The 27,623-nt window shown below is 38.7% G+C and overlaps 1 protein-coding gene across 7 annotated transcripts in view; it reads right to left on the reverse strand.

The window, feature by feature from the left end:
- Window positions 1-273: 273 nt before the first annotated feature.
- DTL (denticleless E3 ubiquitin protein ligase homolog) overlaps window positions 274-27,623 on the reverse strand; it is a 48,668-nt gene continuing 21,318 nt past the window's right edge. For 3 of the 7 annotated variants that reach the window (XM_042924938.1, XM_042924943.1, XM_042924944.1), the window contains exons 12-15: window positions 23,731-23,820; window positions 20,944-21,079; window positions 10,651-11,483; window positions 6,707-8,739 (exon numbers count right to left, since the gene is read on the reverse strand). In XM_042924938.1, the coding sequence (XP_042780872.1) occupies window positions 8,641-8,739; window positions 10,651-11,483; window positions 20,944-21,079; window positions 23,731-23,820 (1,158 nt within the window). In that variant the 3' untranslated portion in view covers window positions 6,707-8,640. Of the gene's footprint in view, window positions 548-6,706; window positions 8,740-10,650; window positions 11,484-20,943; window positions 21,080-23,730; window positions 23,821-27,623 lie in introns of those variants that run through there. The other 4 variants (XR_006198767.1, XM_042924942.1, XM_042924940.1 and 1 more) reach the window with 4 other exon arrangements.

Here is a 27,623-nt window from a genome sequence, read left to right on the forward strand (position 1 = left end):
GGAAAGCCCTGATTTGCAGCTTTTGTTTGCTCCACGGTGCAAAGACTCTCACCAGGACAGATTTCCAGCTACCTACATTTTAACGACCAGCTCACAAAATTCCTGAGTATTTAATAATTGGCTCCGACGAGCCTAACGCTGGGTATGTAGAAATGAATTAGACCAATTTGACATTTAGGAGGATACAATCTGGTGGAGGGAAGACAGAAATAATTCTGAGACAAATGTGATAAGCACTACTGAGGGCATTAAAACAAGGCACCACGCATGAGGCTGAGTGGAAGGAAGGTTTATTTAGGAAAATCTGTGAATACCTCTTATAGGAAGGAGGGAGGGTTCGAACTGGATCTTAAAAATGGTATGCAGAGAAATGGCTAGTAGATCAGGAAGACTAGGGTACAAAGAATGTGGGGTGCCAGAACGGATTCTGCCACTATCTAGTTTTGTGACCTTAGTCAAACTGGTTAACTTCCCCAGGCCAGTTTCTTCATTTGAAAGTAAGAATTTGATTTCCATGGCCCATTTCTGTCTTGATTTGATGACAAATCTTGGAAAGAGAAAGAAAATATGAGTGGGGAAGAAGGAAAAAAAAAAGAAATGTACTTAGTGTGAAACTTTTAGAAGGTCAAATGCTGCAGGACCTTCTCTTCTAACTCGTCCTACTTGCTAGCTTCTGGCTCAGTTCCAATTATGGAAATCCCAACCCTATATCTGAGCAATTGCATGGTTTGCTAAAGGATCAGTTCTTTTCTTTTAAACTGAATGAATATAGTGAATGCAAGTCAGTTCATCCTTCTGCTTTGAGGGAACAGAGGATTCTCCTTTTTCCTTACAGAGTATTAAAAAGATCCCACAGACTTCCCTAGTAGTTTATTCCATTTGAATAATTGTTATTATCAAAATCTATCTAGAATTTCTCTATCCCCACATCTTGCCTAATCTTCTCTATAGAACTATTTAATCTTCATTCCTTTTCAAAAGCCTTTAAAAACATGAATCATAAAACATCCAGAAATATGTGTATAACATAAATGCAAGACATAATTATAAAGCAAACACCCATGTGACCACCAAGCTGGGGAAGAGAGAACCTTGCCACATCCTAGGAAGTCCCCCTGTTACTTCCCAAGTATACAACCTTCCAGAGGGATCCACCGTCTTGATTTATTGCGATCATGATCCTTGTTTGGCCTTTTACCGCCCATGTATGTACGTTTCCATACTAGTTCAGTATTGCATTTTTTGTTAACACTTGACATGAACAAAATCATATCACCTGCATTTGCTTGTTTCTTCTGCTCACCGTTCTAACACTCATTCTTGCTATGTGTAGCTAGTTTATTCTTTTTCATTTCATGGTTACATAGTGTTCTATCATGAGTATCCAAGTTCACCCATTCTACCCTGGCTGGTTATCTGGGTTGTTTCCAGGCTTTGGCCAGTGTAAACAATGCCGCTCTGACCATCTCCGTTTTCGTGCCCTGGGCATGTGACCTTCCCTAGAGTACAGGGGTGAAATTGCTGGGTCGGAGGGTATGTATATCCTCATCTCCATTCTTCAGTCTCTCCCCTACATTTGTGAGCAAGCCTTTCTCTACTTTTCTTTTCTGAAGAATTTTGTTCAGAATTCTTCGCTCCTTTTTTCCAACCTTCAATCGTGTTAATCTCAGGTTCCTATTAACACACATTATCGGTACTGATGCTAGCTTCTAGTGCTGCGCATCACCTTCCTCTGGTAGTTAAGAATGGTTTCCTCTCCAAGAAGTAACATTTTTTCATTTATTACTCAAAGAGAAAATATATTTGGAACATTTTGAGAGTTCTTCTAAGTGTGCAAAATAGAAAGCGTGTATTTGATTAATAGAGGGCCAGGGACAAGTTTCTTTCTGTGAGGCATTATAGTATGGGAATTAAGACTGTGGGCTTTGAGTCAGACCAAATCCACAAAGTGCTGGCTATGTGTCCTTGGGCTGATTACTTAACCTCTTTGTACTTTAGTTTCTTTATCTGTCAAAATGTGGATAACAAATTATACCTACCTATAGGGCAATTTTGTGTATTACATGAAACAATCTATATAAATTTGGTCAAAAGAGGTTTATAAACTTGGTCTTTAAGGAGAAAGACAGGCTTTCAAAATGTAGTGAGGAGATATTCTATGAGTTTGTCTCCAGTGTTTATACTGAGCCTAAATACTTTTCTCGCTCCTTGCTGGAGCAGCTGGCTAGGGTAGGCAAGTGGGATGCCGCCTGTGGCCACAGGACAGGGTGAAGTGAATTGGCCCATCTGGGAATCAAATACACAGCCCTGACTTTAAGCACTATTCAACAGAGTTCAGTGGGCAACATAACATGAAGAAGGAAAAAGTGAATGGGACTAGAAATACTGTCAAAGTAAACAGGAAGGCAAGAGGACACCAGAGGATAGCTCAAATTAACAAGCTGCTCTAAATGGCACCCTCTTGTGAAACTTGTTGTACAAGAGAGTTGGCTGCAACAGAAACCATTCCCAATCGTCAAAAAACCACGTTCTAATTTTCCTTATCCTCTAGACTCTCCATATAGGATTCCAGACTTTGTTGCTTGTATCTCTTGGTTTTAAGACCTAGTTTTCCAAAGCCAGAAACTTAATTACAGGTTCAACACTTCAAGGCCAATACCTAATCGCCTCATTAGGGAGCTGAGAAATGTTTAGCATTGCCATTCTCTCCTTACCCCTACCCTGAAGTTATTAACATTCGCTTCGACTTGTCTGTTAAGTCAACCCTTGTAAAGACAGTGATTTTTGGGCTCTGAGTCTCTTACTTCCACATAAAGTTATCTAAATTCAATAAGGCTTTTGAGGAAGCAGCATTTCCAACTCGACATCAACTGGTGGTCCAAACAACGACCCATTACAGAGGCAACAATGCCTTACTGGATTTTAGTTTTAATTATTTCAGTTCCTGTATCATTACTATTTCACCGTTATGCTTAATAAGCCATATTATGCTTCTTATTAAATAATTCTTGGAATATTGTGAGTGCACTGTAGGTTATAGAAAAAAGGTAGAAAAGAAATTGAAAAGGGGAAGAGTGGTTTGGAATGATTATTGAATGATGTGTTATGACAATATTTGCTAACTACAGGTCAACATAGCAAGGCCAGATAATTTATTTATAGTTTGTTGTTTCAGTAACATATATTATCTGGTAGTATATTGTTAGGGGAAGGGCTGATTTGTACAATTACGGTACTTTTACACTATGACTTTAAAAGTGAGTAGGCTGGGGCGCCCAGGGTGGCTGACTTTGGCTCAGGTCACGATCTCGCGGTTCATGAGTTCAAGCCCTGCCACTGGGCTCTGCACTGACAGCTCAGAGCCTGCAGCCTGTTTTGGATTCTGTGTCTCCCTCTCTGCTCCTCTCCTGCTTGCGCTCTCTCTCAAAAATAAACATTAAGAAAGATTAAAAGGCTGATAACAGGAAAAAAAAAGTAGCCCTTATCATCTTCATTTGAATTGATAATTTTGGCACCAACCCATGAAGGGGGCTGAGCATGGTGGGATCATCTGTTTGCAGAGGTGCAGATACCAGCTAATAAAAGAATGCCCCATTCTAGAACTACAAGTTCCCATTTGGAAACCAGAGTCTTGAACAGTGGCAGTGGCAGCATAATCTGGTGCTCAGATGCCAAGAGAAACCCCAATGTTGAGTCTGAAACCTTCACGACTGGTATTTTGGCACTGGTGTGACACTGGCAACAGGTATCACTGGCACCAAACAGAAGCCCAGGGAAGAATCTCATTAAGTGAGAAAAAAGAATCTAGAGTCTACACATTACTCCTCAGTCAAATGTTTGAATCTTGCATCCAACTAAGACAGCCACACGGCCTGCTTTGAGCTTCATGTCTTATTTGCCTTCCCACTGGCCAGGGAACACAACAGCCTAACAAGTGATCAAGAGTCGGCATTAATGGCGAGCCAGCTGTGGCTTCCTCCCTAGGGGTGAACACGTGTTAAACAGTATAGCAGAGCTGGGGGCAGCAGTCAGGAAATGGGAGGATGGGCTCTGTGTGAGCAAATGCGTGGCTTGCTTAGGAGTGCAGGATACAGATTTGCAAATTATACCTCTTTGAGCATTGGCTGAGGCCACATATGAAATAACCTCTGTAATTTTCATGTGTATCTGGTGGGAAAGATTCATGAATATCAAACACCTGTGAAACTGGAGGGTTTTGTCCCCCCACCCAGAGGTCTATTTGCTCCTTTTGAAAAGTGTCAGGACTAGAAGACCGAAGCAACACTAACAACAACAAAAAAAGCTTCCCAAGTGATTCTTATTTAGTTCCCATACCTTTGAGGACCATGGCTCTAGTGGAACGGGAATGAACAGGAATGATTCAGAAACAAAAAGTTAAACCTTTATGCCCATTTATTAAATAAGGATAGAATCTTGCTCTCTCTACTTTGAGAATAATAGCTAACAGTAATTGTTCAATAAATGTTAGCTATTATGTGCCAGGCACTGTCCCAAGAGCTATACCTATAATAACCACACAATCCCATTTTACAAACGAGAAAAACCGCTTCACAGAGAGGTTAAGGAACTTGCCCAACATCACACAGCTAGGGCTTGGATTCAAAGCTAGGCAGTTTGGCTACAGAGAATATGTTTTTAACCATTATTCGTAATATTGTAAAGAATGTAATAGAACCATGCATGAGAAAAGCATTTTACTTTGAAAAGTTAAGGTGCTCCAAGAAGCTGTTGAATGAACTTCCTGGAGGGAACAGTCTATGTGGCTTCCAGACAGCACTTGCTACATTTACAGCTGCTCACAAACAACTTCACTCAAAGGACTTGAAAATCCGATCTTTGCCTGTTTCTCTCAAATGCTGACTTTAGTCTACCGAAGTGCCACAGGTAAAGTGACTCCTTTGACAACCGAAAATAAAGAGAAGAACTCTGCAGACCAGGTGCCTCACACAGGGCTTGGCACCCAGGTGATGAATAAAATGTTGACTGAATTGAAAGCCTTCCAGTCAAAGGCACTTTGAAATGTGCTATTCATAGTCCACAAAATGGCTTGAATACAAATTATTTAGAATGTCAAAACAGGAAGGGGCATGTGGCAAGTTAAGGAAATTAAAGAGAAATGAAGTATAAATGGAATACTAAACCTTTGAAATTCAAAATAAAGAACCTGGTTATATATCCTTGAAATCCTCTTTCTTGGCTTAGCCAGGAAATGGGAGGGGTAAGATCTGGGGATGGAATAAGCCTATTCTTTAATAATATAATACTTCTTATTTGTGTTCTATGTACTTGCTGTAAGCATACTGATCTGAACAAGCTGCTTAATATGCTCAGGTGATTTTTTTTAAAAGGCTGACTTTACCCCACCACATTCCCTAACGACCCTTGCACTTTTTAACAGGCATTTAAACATAGCTCAGAAATAAAAAAGGCTTTTCTACCACTTTAGACAACAAAATGGGTTCCTTAGAACAATGCTGAGCTTGTATTCCTAGCACTAGATCTAACGAGGCATTAGACTCACGTCATGTCCAGCAAAATGTTGTGTTTGGCCTCCCCATAACTTTTATCCAGTATCTAAAGAGCTAATAATGCATAAAGCAGGGTTTTCCATAATTCCCAAGAATTTAATGAGTGATGGTTAGTTAGTTCACAATGTGGCATGATCCAAACCTAGGCAGCCAAAGAACCTCCTATGGAGACCTGTTGAGAAGTAGGGAGAGCTGATGAGCAAGAGCTCACTGGACCCATATTCAGCCCTTTAATTGCCATGTGGAGGACAACTCAGTTTCCCCAACATGACATTCTCCTCTAATCTCTCTTCTGATGCACAGCTGTAAAATGCTGCGCATGCTACCTAGTTGTGAACTCATTCTATGAGGCTACTCAGCCTTTGCTTTATGAGCAGTGTGAAGGGAAGTCCAGGAAAAATAGATCTGAGAGTAGCAGTTTATCTGCTAGGATAGGCTCTCAAAAAGCACATGCTGAACTGATATATGACCTATACAAGATCATGACCATAGGCTAATTTCAAGCTGGGGACTAAACAACACACACACACACACACACACACACACACACACACACACACACACGAGTTATCTCCAGGCATCCATACTGCCCAGCTGAGGTTTTAAAAAAATGCCTCCTATACTGGGTTTCCCGAAAGTCTTAGTGAAGTTTTAAGCTTTTAGGGCTAGAGATGGGGTAGTGAGCTGAACTCACCCTCTGCCAGTCCAACAGGGATAGCTACAGATGGTTTTGATTTATCATCAGTTAAATGTGCAGCCCAGATTAAAGGAAACATTTTAAAGGACTAATTAGTCAACCCTCACAAAAGTAAATTATGGGCCTGTGATGAAACAGCCAAAGGAAACTGTAATACAGCACTGTAGCAATAATGCTTGGAGTGTATTCAAATGGAAAAGCTTGGGCTGGAAATACTTGTTTAGAAAAAGAACTACATCACTCCACCCTACTTCATCAAGTAATTCAAGCCATCTTAAGCGCTCAAGGTCTGACCAAGCAAGACAATATTTATTAAAACTTCTTTCAGCTTGAACTAGATCATATCCTTGGGAATAAACAAATTTTATTCAATGAACAAGTAGAAGGGATTCTTGATTACTACTATAGTTCTTTTGTGTAGACTGCTTCTAGGTTAATGCAAAAAGTTCAGAAAAGGATATCAGATAAGGTAAAAAGCTTTATTATTCAGGATCAGCTCAAAGTCTGACACTGACAGAGGCAGGGATAATTATTATCTCATTACATTTGACCTTTGGCACCCATTTGAAGTACTAGTTTTCCAAGTGGGACGTGTTACAGCCAGTAGACTCTCAGCACAGTTCCTGCCAGCCACATTTACCCCAATTTCACTCAGCAGAGCTGTTAGATGTTCAAGGATACAAAGAATGTAATTATCTAGTTATCCTTCCCCCCCCCCCCCCACTTGGCGTTCAAAGCAAGAGACAGATATCATTATTAGTAGATATGGTCATAAGCAACACCTTCCCATAGCCTAACATTCAAAAATCAAACACCAATTATAAGTAGAATTCCTAAATACTCAGTTAATGCTATGGAGTGCTTTGTTTCAAAAACAGCAATTCTGTGGCTTCCCTTTACTTATTTTTCTCCTTGGAGAAAACCACGCGTAATCAACATATGTAGTGCAGGTTGTTACAAGCTTGACTTATAGGAAGCAAAGGAATTAAAAAGTTGTCATTAAGAACAGATTTTTAAATTATGACAAAAATATGAATAAACTCTACACATTTCTCAGGGTTATGGATAAAATGAATCAAGTTTCATGATTGTTAGGGGAGTCCCTTCTAAGGATGTAGCACATAGAAAGTACATGGAACTTGTTTCTATGAGCTTATAAAGGGGACAAATATAAAACAACAGTTCAGTTCAAGATGATCGACATGTAACTGTTGGTTAAAGGAGAAGATGCTCAAGATATTCTGTACACTATTAACTTAGAGTCAATCTAAACATCTTCTACATTAAATATCTAGAGAAATTTCCATGACTTTTCAGCTCAGGGCTATTCTAGAGGGTCACTGTTTTTTGTTTTTTTCATATATATACATGCAGAAAATCCAAAAAATCAAGTTAAAAAGCCAAGAGTTGTTTTTTAGGTTCTGGGTTTTCAGTTCAGACCTATCTTCTTTTATAAAAGTATCAATCAGAGATGATTACTTTTTCTTAAAATCTGATGACTTATATTTTGAAAAACTTGCAGCCCCTAGAGAACTGAAGATGATTTCACACCCCAGCTTCCATGCAGGACTATTGATTTTATAAGTATCTTTGTCTAGTAAGTGGCAAAACCATAACCTCTTATAGAACATGATGTTGGGTTGCTACATAGTAAATTGCTTAGTAAAAAATATAAGGGTCATAGTCTCATATGGGAGATATATTTGGGGGAAAAAGGCCAAGTAAAGGTTTCTAGTGTTGTTCTCCTAGTTTCTCCAAAGCGTTGACATTTATCACTGCTCTGAAAATAAAGATGATTTTAACTTAAGAAGACTGTATTTTAACACTGAATCAATATAAATGTACTTATCTGAACATCACATTTTTACACATACTAAAAACAAAACAAAACAAAAAACCAAAAGTGTAGTGAAAAGATTATATAAATTTTAAATGAAATTATATTTGTTTTAGGCAGCACAGATCCAGGGGTCCCCAGCAGAAGACTTCTTCAGCACTTGGCCTTCACAGACAGGCCTCCTGCTGTGACCAGCAGATATTTTCCACCGTGCACCCACAGTCTCAGAGTAACAAGAGACAAGTCTTACTTTTTGCCTCTATGAGCTGGGATGTCATTATTGTAGAGAAGAGGCATAATTTAAAAAGTGAAGACTACTCATTCAAAATGTTACAGAGTGACAAACTTACTTTGTGGAATTTAAACACAGCATTCACCCCAAGGAAGCTGCATATAAGTTTAGAACCAGAGTAGGTAAGCTTCAGAGTTGAAACGATTTTTCTCTGAAAATGAAAGAATGGTAGCTTTCTTAAAGATCAGAGTTACTGAATCACTCTGTTGTATTTTTTGTCTTGTTTTAAGGGGCCAGAGTTCAGTTAACTCACTCAGATTAGAATCTATAATTCTGTTGACTGTTCGGGACTACAGTAGTCATCTTGAGATTTTCTATGGAAGTATGTACAGATTTTCCTCATGGAGCTGGGAGTAATAGTGACCTAGAAAAAGAAAGTTTAGATTTCAGAGATTTTCTAAGATAAAGTTTAGCTGTTACTTCAGCAAGTTATCAGTAGAGGGTATTTTAAGTTGGGATGCCTAGAAATTTGATTATTTAGTCAGCCAGCTTTCAAGTTCCAAATACTTTGAGGGCAATGTCTCTTTTGGCTGATTTGTACTGAATTTAATAAAAATTTAACAGATGTATGTAAGAATGGAAGGCATAGATTTTTCATGTGAACTGAAAATATTTACTAGTTAAACCTCCTGATAAGACCCAAAGGCTATAATAACCCTCCTCTTTGAAAGAAATGAGTAAATCACCTCCCCCCCCCCCCCCAATTTACAAATGGGACAGGGACTCAAATGGCAGCTGCTACCCTTTTCTGAGGAAGTCTTATCATTATGCACATAAAGAAGAAAAACCTTCTAAAGAAACTTTAGCTTCAAAGATTGAAATTATAAAACCGGAAATATATGGGACTGGCACACTATTTTTAAAAGCCTTTATAATGTACACATTAGTGAAAACAATTTTTCACTGAAATTATTTTTCTGATAACACACAGCTGAGATCAGTTCTGGAAAAAAAGGATTTTGGTCAGGGGCAAAAAACAGATACAAAGATAATTTTAGGAGAAGAAAGAAAAGATTCCTGATAGCGGTTTTTTTTTCCCCATGTTCTGTAGCAAGATCTTGGTTGGATTCTGTGTTTTAAGTAATCTTTAAAATATTTCTAGTTTATTTTCCCTAAAATTATGGGACAGGCTTCAGGACAGTAGGATGGGGGATATGAACACTTATTAAACTAGAGCTGGCTTGAGGCTCTCCAGCTTTTAGATTGAATTTTAATCATTGTACCACCTTCTTAACACAGAGCAAGAACCACTATGAATCAGAGCAGAAACTTTGTGAACCTACCCCCCCCCCCCCGCCCCTTGCAAACTGATTACCTGAAGCTTTCTAGTCCCTCTGACCTGTGCCCATACTCACTCGATGCTCATAGCTACTTCTCCCTCCACCATTTCAATAGGTCATTTGCTTTTTAAGGTTCACAAACCTACTTCTAGCAGCAATATGTGTTTTTGAAATTATTTAACTTCAATATTGTGTCAGTCAATGAAAACAGTAGTCCTAAAAAGATAAGTGAAACTAACCTGAATGTTTAAAAAGTATAGATATAGATGAATTGCCAAAAATACTGGTGTGAGCAAGGTGACGGTAAAAAAATGGGGGGAAAATCATAAAAATCTGGAAGGATTCTGCATTTAAATTGCTTTAAGTATCTAAGTTTCACTGTATTTGAAATAATCATAAACCATAATGACCAAACTGGAAATCTATTCATGGATGTTGGTAACGTGCCCATGAATGTCAGTTTTATCTATAAAAACGGGAGGGAACCTATAAAAACTGGTTGCCAGGGGCTGGCGAAAGGGGAAAAGAAAAAAAAACAAAAAACGCAGGGGTTGGGTGGGGAGGGAATAATGCCAAACAAAGAAGAGGGAAGATATTTTTGAATTGATATATTAGAGCATGATGAAGGCTTTGAGGAAACAGACACCAGGGCTGAGTGATATGGACCTTCACGGAAGGGATTTTAATGGGAGTAAATCGGGTTGCTAGATAATGAAATACAGCAACACCTAGTTACATTTGAATTTCAAACAAATAACCTTTTAGTATAAAGAATTTTTAGTATAAATATGTCCCACACAATATTTGTCCTGAATTTTTATGTGCTAAATCTGGCAACCCTAGGTATAAATAGATTTACTGAAAAAAAAAAAAAAAAAAAAAAATCCTGACTTCTGAGAAGGGATTTGTGCTTGACCTCCTCAAGTTAGAGAACCTATGTTCTCACTGGCTCCTTTCAAGTTAGGAAATGCATCTTCCCACCACTGCCGACTTACCGGGCCTGGAGAAGTCTTTCCACTCTGTCTCCTAGAATTGGGGGTCTGGGAGGATGGACTTCGGGGAGATGAATTCTCAGCCTTCCGTTTGGCCGCCATGGCCAATAACCAGTTTTTATTCTCCGGGGAGCTGTTCTCTTTGCCTACCACCTCAGACCCTTCTCCACAAGATCCCAAAGGAAGAGGTAGTGTTCCGCAGCTTTCTGAAGCATAAGGACTGGCGGGAGAAGGAGGCTCTGAGATACTCATACTAGCTCCTTCAATCTTGCTTGGTTTGGGAGGACCTAGAGAGTCCTTACCAAGGTCTTCCTGGCTACCAGCAAGGCAGCACAGATCCAAATGAAGCTTTTCAACTGGGTCATCAAGCTCAGTCACACAGTTGCAACTCTTCACACACTTCTGTTTCACACTCTCCAGACAACTTGAGTCCAGCCTCCTCTTGACTCGATTTCTGGACTCAGAGCAAGCCACTGCTTGGGATGATTTCAGGCTCACAGGAATGAGGGCTTTTCTTGGAGAAGTGATCTTGGTTTCAGAAGCAGGTGGCGTGATGGGTGGTGAGGAGGATGGTGTTCGGGTCATCCAGTTTCTAATGGACATCTTGAAAGACGAGGGTGGCTTGGGAGAGACCGAGGACACAGAGCCTCTTCTGCTGATGGGAGACCGGGCTTTGGCAGGAGGGGTTTTAATAGAGAAGGTGGGAGTATTTGAAGGAAGAGGGAGGTCTCCTGCACAGCTTGGAGCACAAGCTGCTGACGATGGGGAAGAAATAGATGGACTGCTCTTTACTCTGGGGGCTTTGGCAGGAGTGCTCTGGCTACTTGTCACTGTTACTGAAAAAGAACAGAGGGTCACAAAAATCAGAAGAGAAAGCCATAGAAAATCCCTGAATTCTCACCAAGGAAAATTAGAGCTAACTTACTCATATAGGAATGGATTTCCCAGTGAGTCGATTACATAAATCACTTGATTCTTACCACACCCTTTCAGCATTTTCCTTCCCCTTTCCTAACTGCCAGCCTCCCAACCACTCTGTTGTAAAACATTTACTTGTAATAATCTAGAAAATATAGAAATATTAAAGGGAAAATTTTAAAGCGTCCAGGTACACCACTTACAGCATTTTTTCTATACTTGTGCATGTGATATATACGTTATACACCTCAAATTTTTTCTATACAAAAGAGACCATAATGTATATACTATTCGGTAACCTGCTTCTTAGCATATAATGAACGTTCCCCACATTAATATAGACGTACATTATAATTTTTACTAGCTACCAAGTATTCTAAGGTAGCAGCAAGACATTTAAGTTGTTAATGATATTTTGTTTTCACAAGTAAAGTTGCCATTACAATTCCTGTATATGCTTTGGAGCAATGTGAGGGCAGGGGGGCACTGCACAGTGGTTCCCAAACATAAGTGCACTGGTCTAAAATTTGGCACGACCATTTACTACTGACTTGAACACAACCCCTTACCTCCTCTGCTTCTGCTTCAGTTTCCATATCTGTGAAATGGAGAGCTTTTAATGCCCACAGGAAATAATCCCACCAATTGCTTGTTAAAGTTATTAGGCCTCACTTGGCTTTCCACCTTAATTTATAAATGGCTACTTTCCGCAAGTCAAAGAATGCCAAAGAACATTTCTAAAACCAAATGCTTGCTCTCGGTAAAGCAAGTCAGTGGACAGAACTCTTCTCTATGTGTCTTGTCCCTTGTTTACAAGCAATGGCAAGCCCTTGAGGAAAATTCTTATAAACTTCATGCTTCTTCCCACTTTGGCCCCGCCATAGACAACTCTGTATTTTCTTACTTTCCTTCTGAGCTTTCTAGATTTCTGAAATAGTGTTCCTGTCTCTAGTAACAAGGAAAGGCCATCAATTATTTCTAAGTCACAAACTCTTTGAATTATAACTGATATTTAATTCAGTTTAATTACTGAATTGCATTTATATGCAACTGAATTTAGGATGAGCTGACACAAGACAATCACTAGAATACAGATTCACAAGCACTAATTTCAGTCATTTAGTTACCCTGTATGTTCTACCCTGTGCTTTTTACTCATCAAGCAGTTTTGCCTTGAGACAGAGAAATTCTACAAACTGACGTTTGCCTAAACTTTCCCCATCAACTATACGTTCAGAAATGGCCAAAGTGATACTGCTCTTTCAATTAAGATCATTTTACTGGAAAATCCCATTCTGGAGTAACGTGCTACAGAAGGAGAGTTAGTGACAGGGACTGTCCCTGAAGCATCTGGTGATAGTTCTCATATTCTAGAGCTTGATTAGTCATTATTTCAGGAGGACAGAAACTTTTCATTTGTTTCACTCTTCAGCACAGATCAACAGTCACTGCACAGTCCCTACAGTTATTAGTTCCATGAGAGTGGGCTGAAGGGTAGGGTTAAGGCAGAAAGTCCTAAAATGGCATGGGTCTTAGAACAGGCACATTCTAACACAGGATTAGGGGAGAAGGAAAAGCGGGGCCCTGGGCTAAGCAGGTATCTAAGTTTCTGATACCTGAGTAGCAGACATCTGAAGTGTTTACTAAGGGTCAGAGGGAGATCTGATGTGGTGGAAAGCTGGGGCATTTCTCTTCCTTTAGGATGTTAAATGGAGGAAGGAGTGGACCATGGGGTTTCAAAGAGAAGATTTTATTAACTTTGAAGGTTAACAAAACTCTGCACCAAACTTCAATCTTTTTAAAAAAATAGTAATAAGATTATTAAGATAATAAAATCTCATGGTAAAAAAAATTCAGTTTCAAAGGGAAATTAAGCGAAAAGTAAAAAACCCTCTTTTCAACCTCATTTTACTCGTGTGCATCCTACAATTTTCTAGATGCCTATTACCACACAAAGGTATATCAGATCTTAAAAACCCAACAATGGATTATTACACAAACACACACCACATACACACATTCTGCAATTTCTTCTTTTCTCTAAACAGTGTTTTTTTCTCCATGTCTCTATAAACTTAGACACACTGCATTCTTTTTAACAGCTACACAGTATGTCACTATATGGTCCCTCGATTTAAATATAACATGGCCGGTAGTACATCATCTACTGAACCCCCACTGACCCAAAGCACTGTGTGAGATCTGAGGACACGGTATCATAGACTGCATTACTGCCCTAAGGGCCTCCTGCAAGTCAGTTCTTTTGAGGAATTATAGAAAGCTTACTAATAATCAGTCACTTTGCAGCTTCTTTCTGTATAAGAGTTTGCCATTTGGCCTCAGCCTACCTTTCCAGTCATATCATGTACTGCTACTTTAGGATCCTGTTACAGGAGACTACTCACTGCTTCCTGAACAAGCTGTGCACTGTCACATCTCTGTCTTTGTTCATGTGGCTTTCTTGCCAAGTCTGCCCCTTCTTGGCCAGGTAAAAATTCTCCTCATGTTTCAGGCTCTGATGACAGCCGTTAACTTCATTGTGAAGATTTCACAAACTTCTTTCCTCCTCTCCCACAGGAAGTAGGCTCCTTTTGTTTATACAGCTAAGAGAAATGTTTACAATGTACTACAGGGCTTTTGTATCTGCCTCCTGGACTAGACTGTGAGCACCTAGAAGGCAGGTGATGATGATTTACTCATTTTTAGGTCTAGGGCCCCTGTAGTACCCAGCAAAGAATCATTAAACAATGTTTGTGAAATTTCATTACTGCTGAGAGGGATGACAGTGAGGTTCCATGCATCAAAAAACAGACTCTGTAAGCATTCTGCACACTTGCAAGACTATGGCAAGCACATGAGATAGTACAGGTAAGGTTTCCTTCTCTTCAAGATAAGGACAATCATCTTTGTCACTCAATAATGCCTAGACCAGAGGTTCTCAATCCTGGCTGCATACCAGAATTACTTGGAGCTTTGTAAGAATACAGGTAAGAATACAGGTAAGCTTTGTAAGAATACTTGGCCCCCACCCCAGACCTACTGAATAATCTCTGGGGACACACAAACTTTTAAAAAGCTCCACAACTGGTTAAGATGCACAGCCAGGGTTGAGAACCATTTGCCTTGACAGTACTGAGATTGCTGGCTGAAATAGTGACACAATAGTAAGCGATAGAGCAGGTGCTGGCTGGGAAAAGTAGGGCAGAGGGAAAAGGCGCTGTGCCTCGGGTTTAAAGCCTTCTAGTTGGTGTGTTAAAAGGGCCAGAAGAGAAGATACGAAGCCCAGGACAACAGTGAAGGATTGGGGTGGCAATTAGAAGCTTGGGAAAGCAGAGGACCATCATTTTCAAACTGGTGGTGTGATTAACAGCAGCCACTCTGTTGCTGGAAGCTGGATTACAGGGCTGAATAGCCAATGTGCCAACCTTTGGCATTCAAGTGGGGTTGATTTTCTTTAGTGCTCTTCAGAGTAACTCTAGCAGCACCCTGAATGGAGAAATCTTGGTTGGGTCTTAACTTGAACTATGCTTTCCTGTGTTGGGTTTTAAAGGAGGCAGTACTGGAGAGTGCTTCCAAGCATGCACTCTAAATGTGTATTTATTTTTTAAGAAAAGGAGAGACAGAGTGTGGGTGAGGAAAGGGCAGAGACAGAGAGGGAGATAAAGAATCTGAAGCAGGCTCCAGGCTCTGAGCTGTCAGCACAGACCAAGCACGCACTCTAAAACCAGACTGCAAGTGTTTGAAGTCTGGTTCTACTACAAACTTCACAGCTGTGCGGGATCTTAGGCGAACCTAACTTCCTTGAGCTTTAGTTTCGGCTGTTCGGGAAACTAAGTAAGATAATCCAAGTGGGTCTTTAGATTGTCTCCTACTCAATAATGGCTGAATGTGGTCGCTATTATTATGGTCCAAACTTGGTCAACATGTATAACTCTTTTTGTGACTTGGCTTTCAAAACCAAGAATAATTAATGATACACTAAAAATAATTAAAAGCAACTTCACTTTTCATTAATACTCTTAAAATGGTTACAGCAATTAACATAGAAATGCCACCTCTGGGAATCTATTTTAATGGGATGAGGGAACCCTAAATTCAGAAAAAAGTTTCACAAAATTTTGGAAACAAAATGTCCAACTACGAGAGAATAGCTAGATAAACTGTGGAACATTTACTCAGTGGACTATTTTAAATATTTTGCTAAAAAGATAACACAGAAAGTGCTTAGAACATCATGTTCAGGGAAGACATCCCCAAGAAATCCAAATGTATTTACAGTATAAACATGATTCTATTAATAAGAATCTCTGTGGAAAAGGAGGAAAATCTCAAAAATAAGTTAAAATGTTAATTAAAATTATTTGTGAGTGGTAGAAACACATGATTCTTCTCTTTTTTGTTTTCCCAAATTAGGGATAGATAAGTAAATATAAAGACAAGGCAGCTGATAGACATCTATGTTCACGGATCACAAAAGTTAACACATCTTTAAGATGGCAGTATTCCCCAAACTGAACTATAGATTTGATATAATGCCTATCAAAATCTCAGGGAACTATTTTGTAGAAATTGACAAGCTGGTTCTAGTATCTGTATAGAAATACAAGTGACCAAGAATAACCAAAATAATCTTGAAAAAGAAGAAAATTGGGGGACCCAGAGTTTCCAATTTCAAAAACTTGCTACAAAGCTATAGTAATCAAGACAATGTAGTATCAGCCTAAGGATAGACATATACATCAATGGAACAGAATGAGAATCTAGAAATAAATCCTTACATTTATGGTCAATTGATTTTTGGCAAGGGTATGAAAATAATTTAATGGAGTAAAGAATAGTCTCTGTTAAAAATGATACTGAGAGGGGCGCCTGGGTGGCTCAGTCGGTTAAGCGTCCGACTTCAGCTCAGGTCACGATCTCGCGGTCCGTGAGTTCGAGCCCCGTGTCAGGCTCTGGGCTGATGGCTCAGAGCCTGGAGCTTGCTTCCGATTCTGTGTCTCCCTCTCTCTCTGCCCCTCCCCCGTCCATGCTCTGTCTCTCTCTGTCTCAAAAATAAATAAAAAACGTTAAAGAAATTAAAAAAAAAAAAATGATACTGAGAAACCTGGATATCCATGTATAAAAGAATGAATTTAGATCCTTATCTTACATCGTACACAAAAACAAACACAAAATGGACCAGATGGCTTAAAACTAAAAATCTCTTTGTGACCTTGGGTTAAGAAATGGTTTCTTAGATACAACATCAAAAGCACTAATTGACAAAGGATAAAACAGGTAAGTTGGATTTCATCAGAATTAGAAAATTTTGTGTCAAAGGACATCATTAGGGAAGTAAAAAGACAACCTACAGAATAAGAGAATATTTGCAAATCGTTATATGACAAAGGGCTTATATCCAGAGTATATAAAGAACACTTACAACTCAACATTAAAAAGACAAATAGTCCAATTAAAATTTGGGCAAAAGATGTGCAGAGGCATTTCTCCAAAGAAAATATACAAATGGCAAATAATAAGCACAGGAAAAAATGCTCAATATTGTTAGCCATTAGGGAAATTCAAATCTAAACCACAATGGATACCACTTCACATTCACTAGGAGGGCTGTAATTAATTAGACAATAACAAGTGCTGATAAAGATATAGGGAAATTGGGACCCTCATTTTGGATAATGAAAATACTCTAGAATGAGATTGTGTTGATGACTGCCTAACTCAATATACTAAAGGCCACTGCACTGTATACTTTAAATGGGTGGACTTATGGTAGGTAAATACATCTTGACAAGTCTCTTAAAAAAAAAAAAAAAAAAAAAAAGAGCCTCAAGGGGGAAAAAAAGTTCAGGAAGTAAAAAGTAACAGCAGTTTACTATCTAACTCCCTTCTGAATAGAAAAAAACCAAAAACAAAAAGCTAACTCCTGTTCAAACCAAAATTATGATCCTGTATTGGGAAGATAGGGGAATGCGGAGCATGCAGAGGCTTGGTAATGGTGGGGACACAGAGCGAAATCCTCATCTCACAAAGTGAGACGTCAGTAGATAAAGTTGAAAACAAAAGAAAACAAAAATCAAAAGAAACAGAAATGCACAAATACTATTTAGAGATATAGACACACATATCAAAGAATCAGCTAGAAGATTTGAGAGTGGCTGTCCCTGAGAAAAGGGAACTATGGGGCAGGGCATCTGGGGACTGTTTATCTCGTTCACTGTTGGAAGGACTCGCTGGCTTTTTAAACTTATATAATACTAATAAAAGAAAAATTTTTTTAAAGAGAGGAAACACTAAAAACTAAAAAATAAAGGCATCAAAGGCTTTACTAAAGCAGACCTACAAGTAAAAGACCCTCCCTTGGAATCCAGTTCTGCTTATAGCATCTTTTAAGAGACTAAAGAACTAAGTCATTAGAAAAATGGGCATATATTCGGTCTCATCTTCAATTCCCCATTAGCTTAGGCCTTGATGGTTAACGTAAAATGAATCTTTAAGCTTGAATTTCCAGCTTACTACTATATATCTGTTGATAACATGAGAATCCCCTCTGGCTGGTCCAGTGCTTGGAAGAGTTTTGCTCTTGGTGTACTATCACTCTCTTCAATACTGTCTCTGTCAATTCATGGTTATTACAAAATCCACATACATGGTCTTTCCAATGCCTTGGTTTCTATAGCCTTGTCCTTTAATTCACTCAAGCCACTTACTCCTTGACCTTATTACTACCAATCTGCAAATCCTGTTATCTCAGTTTCAACCACCACCTATATAACAGTTCACTTTAGTGATCAATCTCCAAAATCCCTCATCTCTAGGGGATCCTCAATTCATTTATCTTCCCACTTTGACACTATCCCCTAGTGCCACTTTATGCTCACTTCCTTCCTTACCCAGTTTAAATCCTGCAGTCAACCATTACAACCATCCTCTCATATCTACCCTCAACTTCCTTGGCCCTCCTCTCACTTTACACTTGTGGATTTAAACCACACCTCTGGTTAAATGCAACTCCGCACCTATAGTGTATCTGTACCTGGGCAGCAGACAACCATTAGACACTGCTCACTTGCAATTCATGACCACTAGCCTCAAGTTGACCCACTGCCCAACAACCGTATTTCCCTGGTCCACTTTCTTTTCTTTTCTCTGCGTGACTATTTCAGACTCACTTATCTCTCCTCAAATCTCAACCACTTCCTCCCTTACCCTTATTTTCAGTTGATGATCCTGATTCCTATCTTACTAAGAAAATAGAAGCTATCAACTTCCATAGGTTCTGACCTACCTTCACTGTGCCTGTATGTTCCACCTTCTCTCTAATTATTATGGATGAACTATCCACACTCTTAGCAAAGTCCTACCCTTCTACTTGTGAATTCGATACCATCCCTTCACACTTACTTGAGAACACTGCTCTAGTAAATTTCCCTGCATCAAGTTTCTCTCTCTATAGGATCCTTCCAATCACATACAAAATGCTACACTGCTTAAATAAATTTTTTTTTAAACATTTACTTTTGAGAGACAGAGTGCAAGCAAGAGTGGAGGAGAGGGGGAGAGGGAGAGGGGGAGGGACAGAGAGAGAGAGAGAGAGAGAGAGAGAGAGAGAGAGAGAAAATGAATCTTAACCAGACTCTTCACTGTCAGCACAGAGCCCAACATGGGGCTTGAACTCACAGAGTGTGAGATCATGACCTGGGCCAAAGTCCGACGCTTAACTGACCGAGCCACCCAGGTACTCCAAAATGCTATATTCCTATTAAAACAAAACAGAAACAAATGCTGCTTCTTCCTTCAGCCACCACTTTATTTCTCTCCTTTCCTTTCTAGCAAAACTCCTTGATAGAGCCTTCTATACTTGTAGTCTCCAAGTTCTCTTCTCTGATCCTCCTGAACATCCATCAGACCATGACACTCCACCAAAATTGCTCTCATGGAAGTCACCAAATAATCCCCACACTGCCAGATCCAAAGGTCATTTCAGTCCTTGTCTTACGTGGAATGCTAAAAACATTTGACCAAATGGACCCCCCTCTCCATTACTTACTTGGGTCCCAAAATACAGTACTCTCCTGGTTTCTTCTCTAACTTCTCTGGTTGTGTCTGTTTCTTCACCTCTCTAATCTCTAAACATTGGGGTGTTCCAAGGCTCAGACCCCAGACCTATTCTCTACCTTAGCTATAGCTTCCTTGCTCTATGATGATGGACCCCAAATTTATAGCTTTAGCCCCAAACTGCAAAATTAACATCTAACTGCCTCTCTGACATCTCCATTTGAATGTCTAATAATCATATCAAACAAATACCCAAAGGGAACTTCTGCTATTCCCTCCCAAACCTGTTCCTTCTGCAGTGATTCCTGTTTAGGTCAATGGCAATTCCCTTCTTCTAGTTTTACAAGCCCTAAGCTCTGAAGTCATCCTTAGTAATTCTCCCTTACATCCCACATCTGATTCCACACCATATTCTGTTGGCTCCACCTTGTACATATATCCAGAATTTGAAGACTTCTTACCATATCTTTTGCTACCCCTCTGTCCAAGTCACCATCATGGCTTCCTGGATTATTTCAAAACGACATTAAAATTAGCTTCCAGCTTTTATACTGCTCCCTTTACGATTTGTTTTCAACACAGGAGTAAGAATGATCAAGCAAAGTCAGATCATGCAGGTATTGCATAATACCCTGCAATAGCTTTTTGTCTGTCAGAATAAAAGCCAAATTGTAGAAGAACCTCATTTCCCATTACTATTGCCCTCCCTCTCTCCTTAGCTTGCACCAGCCACAGGGGCTATAGCCATATTAGCCCCTTCAAGGAACAAAAAAATATGTCAGGCCTGCTCCTACTTTAGGGCTTTTGCACTTGTCTGCCTGGAATGTTCTTCAAAATGTCCACGTGGCTCACTATTTCACTTCTTTTACTCAAATGTCATCTAAACATTTAGACCTCCCTGGGCACCTAATTTCCCAGTGTTCTTTTTTTTTTCTCAAGTACTCATGATTTGACATAGTACATATTTTACTTTAACTTGTTTCTATGCCGCTCATACTAATCTGTAAGCTTCGTTTATGTCTTTGGGTTTTTTGATTCTTTTGTTCATTGCTAAATCTCCAGCAACTCAGAACAGTGCCTGGCACATAGTAAATGTTCAATAAAAATTTTGAAAATAAATCCACCACTGGATTCCAGTGCTTCGTATAGATGATAAACATAGTAGTGCTCAGAAAATATGTATTGAAAAGAATGAATGTCAAAAAGATGGTGCTTTCCTTTAAAAATATACCAAGACAAGATGAAATCTAGCTTATCACTCTGTACTGTAGAATGAAACCAATTAAACCATGAACAACTTAGAAAAATGCATGGGATCCTTACCTAGGTCAGCTCTCGCCTCTTTTTTCTTCTGAGATGCCCAACCCACTATGGAGAGCTTATCTCCTCCTGATTTCTCCTCTAAGCCTCTATTCAAACGCCAGATTTTCAGTGTATTGTCATCAGAGCAGGTAGCAATCTAGTGAGAACCAGGAAGGGAGTCAAGAAGTTTCAATCAAAGACTTACAACAAAGGAAAAATTTTGTAGATCTTAAGGACTCATAAGGAGAATTATTCTGTCTGACACACCAGGATATAGAAAATGATATCTGAAAAATCATATACTTCCATTCTTTGCTTTCAGGAATCACTCCAGATTTCCAAAGGACTCTCTATAGTTTCTTAATAATTCTGCTGGTATGTCTTTCATTACCAGTCATTTATTACCTGACCTAATGCCATACTATAAAACCAAGTTCATTTCATTTTTGCCTTAAAAACTTGGGCTAGTCATTATCTTTATAACTTTCTATAGGACTATGACATATATAATTATAATACCTTTTTTACTCTCCCTCTTAAGTGATAAACCAGTACATGTCACCATTCAATTTCTACCACTTTCTTCTGAATTATACATGATCTGGCTTACTGCTAAAGTAATGGGATCATTTCCAAGATCAGGCTTAGTTCAGGACTCTAGGAAGCTGTGACAAGTAGAATCAAACCATTCCTTTGAGATTCTTTTTAAATAGGTAAAGGAGCGATCTGGGAAAACAACAAGTTCACTAGGCTGAAAGAAGTTAAAAATAACCTTTGCCCCTTTAAAAATATCTGACCATTCCCGATCTTGGTCCCAGCCTTTTATGGCAGAGAAAGTCCAGCCTGAAGAGCTTGTGGCAAATGGCCACTGGTACCAGAGCTGTTCCCCAGCATTTGTTTATATAATTTCTCTATTTCAGTCACTAAAGAGAGAGAAAAAAAGAACACACGTTCTCTTAAGTCTTGGCCCCCAAGAGACTGGCAGCTTTTTCCTTTCCTTACTGGGAGGCCAAAAGAAGACACACATATTTAACTGCTCAACAAGAAATGCCTGGAATCCCCAGTTACTCTACGGTCTATTAATAAGAGTTATTAGTTCCAGAGCACCTACTGTGCATCTGACAATTTACATTTTTTAACTTGTTTAATACTCACAATGTAAAAAACCTTGAACTCAAATAACCTCATCTGCAGATTAGAATAAAGTTGTTTGCCCAATGTCACCACAATTAAGTGGCAAAGCTAGAACTGAAATATTATGTTTTTCCAATTTCGGAGGCTAGAACCTTTTGTTTTTATACCATACTTACCTTCCTAACTCTAGGCTGGGAGCAAAATTATTTTATTTTATTTTATTTTATTTTATTTTATTTTATTTTATTTTATTTTATTTTATTTTATTTTATTTTATTTTAATGTTTATTTACTTTTGAGAGACAGAGAGAGACAGAGCATGAGCAGGGGAGGGGAAGAGAGGGAGAGGGAGGCACAGAATCCAAAGCAGGCTCCAGGCTCTGAGCTGTCAGCACAGAGCCCGACGTGGGGCTTGAACCCAAGAGCCGTGAGATCATGACCTGAGACAAAGTCGGACACTCGGACACTTAACCGACTGAGCCACCCAGGTGCCCCTAGGAGCAAAATTATTTAAAAAAAACTTTTAAAAGGGTTGTCACTAGATGAGTATAGGTAAACAGCCCTGTCGTTTCCTAGGAGTCTTTCCTGTGCATATACATGAGGACAATATATGGTGGTTGAAAAAAGATGACATAAATAACTGAAAAATTAAAAAACTATCCCAATTCTACAAAATAGAAAATATGTTAAAAGCAGATATTTCACTGCAAGTTACATGGAATCTCAGAAGGAAAATGTCATTGGGATATAATTACTGGTGATTAAAACGATTAAGTTTAAAAAAAAAAAAAAAAAGGCCTATCACGAGGCTGACCACAGAAATGGTTATATAGGGATACAGAAATAAAAAGAAATCCACAGCAGTACTGGAAAGCTAGCAGAGATGCCTTGAGTAGAGCAGACCATAAAAAGTTTCTGGAAGATAAAAAACAGATGGGAACAAAACCTCAAAACTTCATACGTGAAAGGGGAGATCTCCACAGAAGTGATATTTCTTGTAAATCCCAATAACCCAAAGACCAGGGGAAGTACAGGCCAGGAGAGTGACTGGAACTTGGGCCGCTATTGTATGAAAGCCCTACATGTACATAAAGATTATGATTATGTTTCTGGTCTTTCCACATTTCAGGATTTTGTTTTTAAGTATTACTGTTAAATTTTTTTTTTTTTAAGTGAGAAATGTCTAAAACATTTTAGAGCTACTTATGTAGTTTTGCTATAGATAACCTAGGACATGAAGACTTCACAGCAAGCATTGTTTAGGCATGTGAACACTAAATTGGATTGTGAAGAACAGTCGAGATGTTACCTTTAATATGTCACATTGATAATATGTAGATAGTTAATAAAACTAGTTTTTTCACCTTAAAATTTTCTTTTTACTTTAGAGTTTCGGATAAAATTTAATGACGTTAAAAACTTAATTCTATGTTTAGGAAAACAATGACTTCCAAGGAATCAAGAAATCCATTCTTATTCTTTAGTGTAAGTTTCTCTACTGGTAGAGAAAAGTAGAATGTGTATGATTAATGCTGACATAGATCCTGGATGGCCTCTAGTTCTTTCGATCTCTATTTAAACATTGAAGTCTGTATAACACTCAAAATAACCTTGGGAAAATCTACAAATCTGTGATCCACTTTTTAAATCAACTACAGAGATTTATTTACAAACCTTTGTGAAGTCTGATGGACACCAGCACACAGATGTGACCTCTTGAGAGTGACCCTGGAGTACCGTAGGAGGATGCCAGGGTGTGGAGACCTATTACACCATCAAAAAAAGAAAAAAACAAGTCAGCAGAGCAGTGCTAGGTCTCCCAGATAGAGCCTTTGAATCTCTCCATATTTGTGCCTTAGATAGCTTTGTTACCAAACGTCTCTTAAGTATGCCTAGTTATAGCTCAGAAAAGAGTTCAATGGGCAAAATATTTCTGCCACCGATCTGAGAAAACAGATATGAACTCAGATACCAGGACAGGACTACCTAACTATCTATATATATTTTGACTAAAATTCAAGAATGACATTTTTCCTCACTTCTTAGCTGGTAACTTTCTGCAAGGATGGGGTTCAGCTGCTAGGTAGTGTGCACTTCAAGGGAGCCCTGTTTTTACATAGCCTAGGCATTTTCAGATCTTCTCTAATCAGTGACTTCTGGGAATACTGCATTAACTAAACCCTGAAGGCATCTCAGACATACTACCAGTTCTCCTGCGACAAGAGGACAGTCTTTCATCCAAAAGACTCACTGATTTTTACCAAAGTCATCCCTGCATTTTGAAGGACTATAAACCATATACTTTTACATGGCACTTTGGTATCCTTTTTGGAAAAAAAGAATCTTTTACAATTTCATTTTGGTTAATTTGATTAAAGAACTCTTGAATTTTCAGTTAAGTTCTGCTATGTTTTAATGAATCAAGGGTCATATTATGCAGTACAACACACATGACTAAGGATCAGAATCCCCCCCTCGCTGGATGCCATTAGTGATCTGCGTTTGACAGTTGATTCATTCGAGAGCTGTCAATCCCTTTCAGAGGCCATGGGAATTAATCAGCACAATATGGCACAAACTCATTTAACTATTATTAGCACATGTGTTTGAAAAAGAGAAATTATTCCCTTTCATTTTCCCAAGGCTCTGAATCATTGTTCATCTGTATGAAGAAAGTGGAGGCGACTCTGGAAAGAATATTTGCAAGAATGACTAAGTAAACTTAATAGATTTCCTTCAATTGTAGTGAAGATATTCAACACACTGATTCATAAGGTTCTCCAACTCAATCATTACTACTCCTCTCTTGGGTTAAATGGCACAGGTAATGATTCAAAAAGCAAAAGAAGAGAAAGAACAGAGTCTAATTTGCCTTGCTGGGTTAATTAGAGTTTCACAGAAAAAGCTTTTTCCTGAGTATTAACAAAAAGGATCTCACTTTCTGCCTCCTACAATGGCACAGAGAGCAATAACTCATTCTCTCACAAGGTAGCATATTTTAGAAAAGACTTTCATTTCAGGAGTCACAGAAATTCTCCACCCTTCTCTCTTTGGGATGGCCCCAGCCCATTAAGTTTCTCTTCACCCAAGGCCCAAGCAGGATGGGTAGCAGCAAATTAAAAGGGAGAGAAAACCCTAATGTTCTTTTGACCCTCCCTGGTAGGAACACATTACTCTACTGCATTGGTTTACTCTGCTTATGGCCTCTAGCTTGTCATTTCATGATACTGGCTCTTCTTCAATTTCCTAGGCATTATAATACCTAAGGAAACCTAAACGTGTATACAAAGGATTAAAATAAATTAAAAAACAAACAAATATCCGCCAATAGAATCCATGTACATTTTTGCATTTACCTATAGGATCTAAGAGAAAAAACAAAAGATCCCTTGGAAAAACTTTTTACAAACTGGTAAGATAGGAATAATAATGACAATAAAAGTCAGCATTTGTTGAGCCAGGCACTTTACATAGCTTCAAACGTGGGGGGAGAAGGTTCCTCAAAAAGTTAAACATAGAATTAATTACTAGACGACCCAGCACTTATATTCTTAGATATACACACAGAAGAGCTGAAAATGTATGTTCAAACACTTGTACCTGAACGCTCATAGGTGCTTTATTCATAAAGCCAAAAAAGTGAAAGAATTCAAATATCTACCAACTAATAAATGCTTAAGTAAAATGTGGTCAATACATACAGTGAATACTCAGCCATAAAAAGGAATGGAGTACTGATACCTGCAACAACATGATGAATCTTGAAAACACTGTGTGACTCTATGTGTAGGATATGTCCAGAAGAGGCAAAACCATAGACAGAAGAGAGGTTAGTGCTTGCCAGAGGCCGAAGGCAGGGAAGAACAGAGAGCGACTCTTATTAAAAGGTACAGTGTTTCGTTTTGGAGTAATGAAAACATCTGGGAATGAATAGTGATGGTGGTTGCACGATATTGTGATTATACTCAAAATCCCTGAACTGTACATTGACAAATAACTAAAATGATGAACCTTATATCCTATGAATTCTATCTCAACAAAAAAAAAATTGGAGAGAAGGACATGAGGTAGGCTGAAATGAGAGGTACTGTCCAGCAAGTTTATCTGAATGGTAGTTACAAGCGCTTTCACAGTTTAGGACTATACTAGCGTGGTATAGTACCCTTGCTGACTACTCGAAGGAGATAAAATGTCCTCTGGTGAAGCTCAAGTTGTTTTTAAATCCTTCCTTTTTATTCAAGTAAGTTTTTATTTATGGTCACTTCATTTTTATAAAACATTACTGCCTTTACATGATTTCATTTTTTTAAAAGCCTCTCTCTATTTTTAAGTAGGAAGAGGAAACTAAGTCCAAGAGACATTTACACCTGTGCATCCTGGAGAGGGTCAAACCATGGAAAACTGCCCTCTCTTACATATTCTAGCTGTTATACAGACTTTGCTTCAAGGCATGAAGAGTCCCCGTGGTAAAACTCCTGGAACTATAAACGCAACAGGTAGAAAGAACTGGCTCTAAGCTATGCATGTAATAAACATTTTGTATCCTTAAACATGTAAAAAAGATGAGCACCTTTCCCCCCAAAATCTCCTTACTATGCCCAGTGAGAAACCAAATCTCATCTTTATTTCTGCCATGAGATCATTTACACTTCCTAAAGTGTCAGGCTCAATGTTTCGCCAGTCAGCGGTAGAACTGACTGTGCCAAATGAGTTTATTTATAACCACTTCAATACTATTCAGCGGCTATAACAGAAATGAACCAGGAAAAGGAGGTGAGGGATAAGAAATTAAAAAGAAAAAAATATATTAACTGTATTTTTGAAGTCTTGGGCCTCAGTATCAGAGAGCCTAACTATATATTATATCTCCCCTTTGCTGAGCAGTGGTAAAGATTAGAAGGCTATTCTCTTCTGTCTTAAGATCTGGAACTCCTTTATTTCACTGTTTTCTTGTGCTCATGGGCTTTTTACCATAGAAAAAATCCCAACACTTGAAGGAATTCTGACTGCTGGAAACACAGCAGAGCTATAAGATAACCTAACAGCCTGGATACTCAGCTTGCATGGAATGGTTTTAAACTACACCCCCATCTTATTTTTTAATCATGGAAAAGAGAAACTGAGCCACGTCACTAGGCAAATTCAATTTTAGGAGCAGTAAGCTTGCCAGGATCTCAAATATCAGAGCCTGCACATTGAGTTATGTGTGGACAGGCAGGAGAACATCATGTCTGAACCACATCATTCAGCACTGACATGTGACCCTGCCTAGGAATTTAGAAAGGGTCACCCATGTATGTGATAGCCACTGAGTAGACATCTGAAAATGGGTTACTAACAACAGTCAAGTATCTTTACTGCATGTCTCTAAAGAAACTATACCTCCACCCTTATTCCCTGAAACGAAACAAAACAGTTTGTGTACTAAAGGAAATAGAATTGACAATAAAATATATCTGTAAACACATACACCCATGTATAATATACAATTATATGCATAATTACATATATGTAATAAAAAACTTATTTTAAAAGATTTTTAGTAACGATCAGTGCATTAAGTATTT

The sequence above is a fragment of the Panthera leo genome, chromosome F3 (genome assembly GCF_018350215.1).
Source record: "Panthera leo isolate Ple1 chromosome F3, P.leo_Ple1_pat1.1, whole genome shotgun sequence".
NCBI classification, from domain to species: domain Eukaryota; kingdom Metazoa; phylum Chordata; class Mammalia; order Carnivora; family Felidae; genus Panthera; species Panthera leo.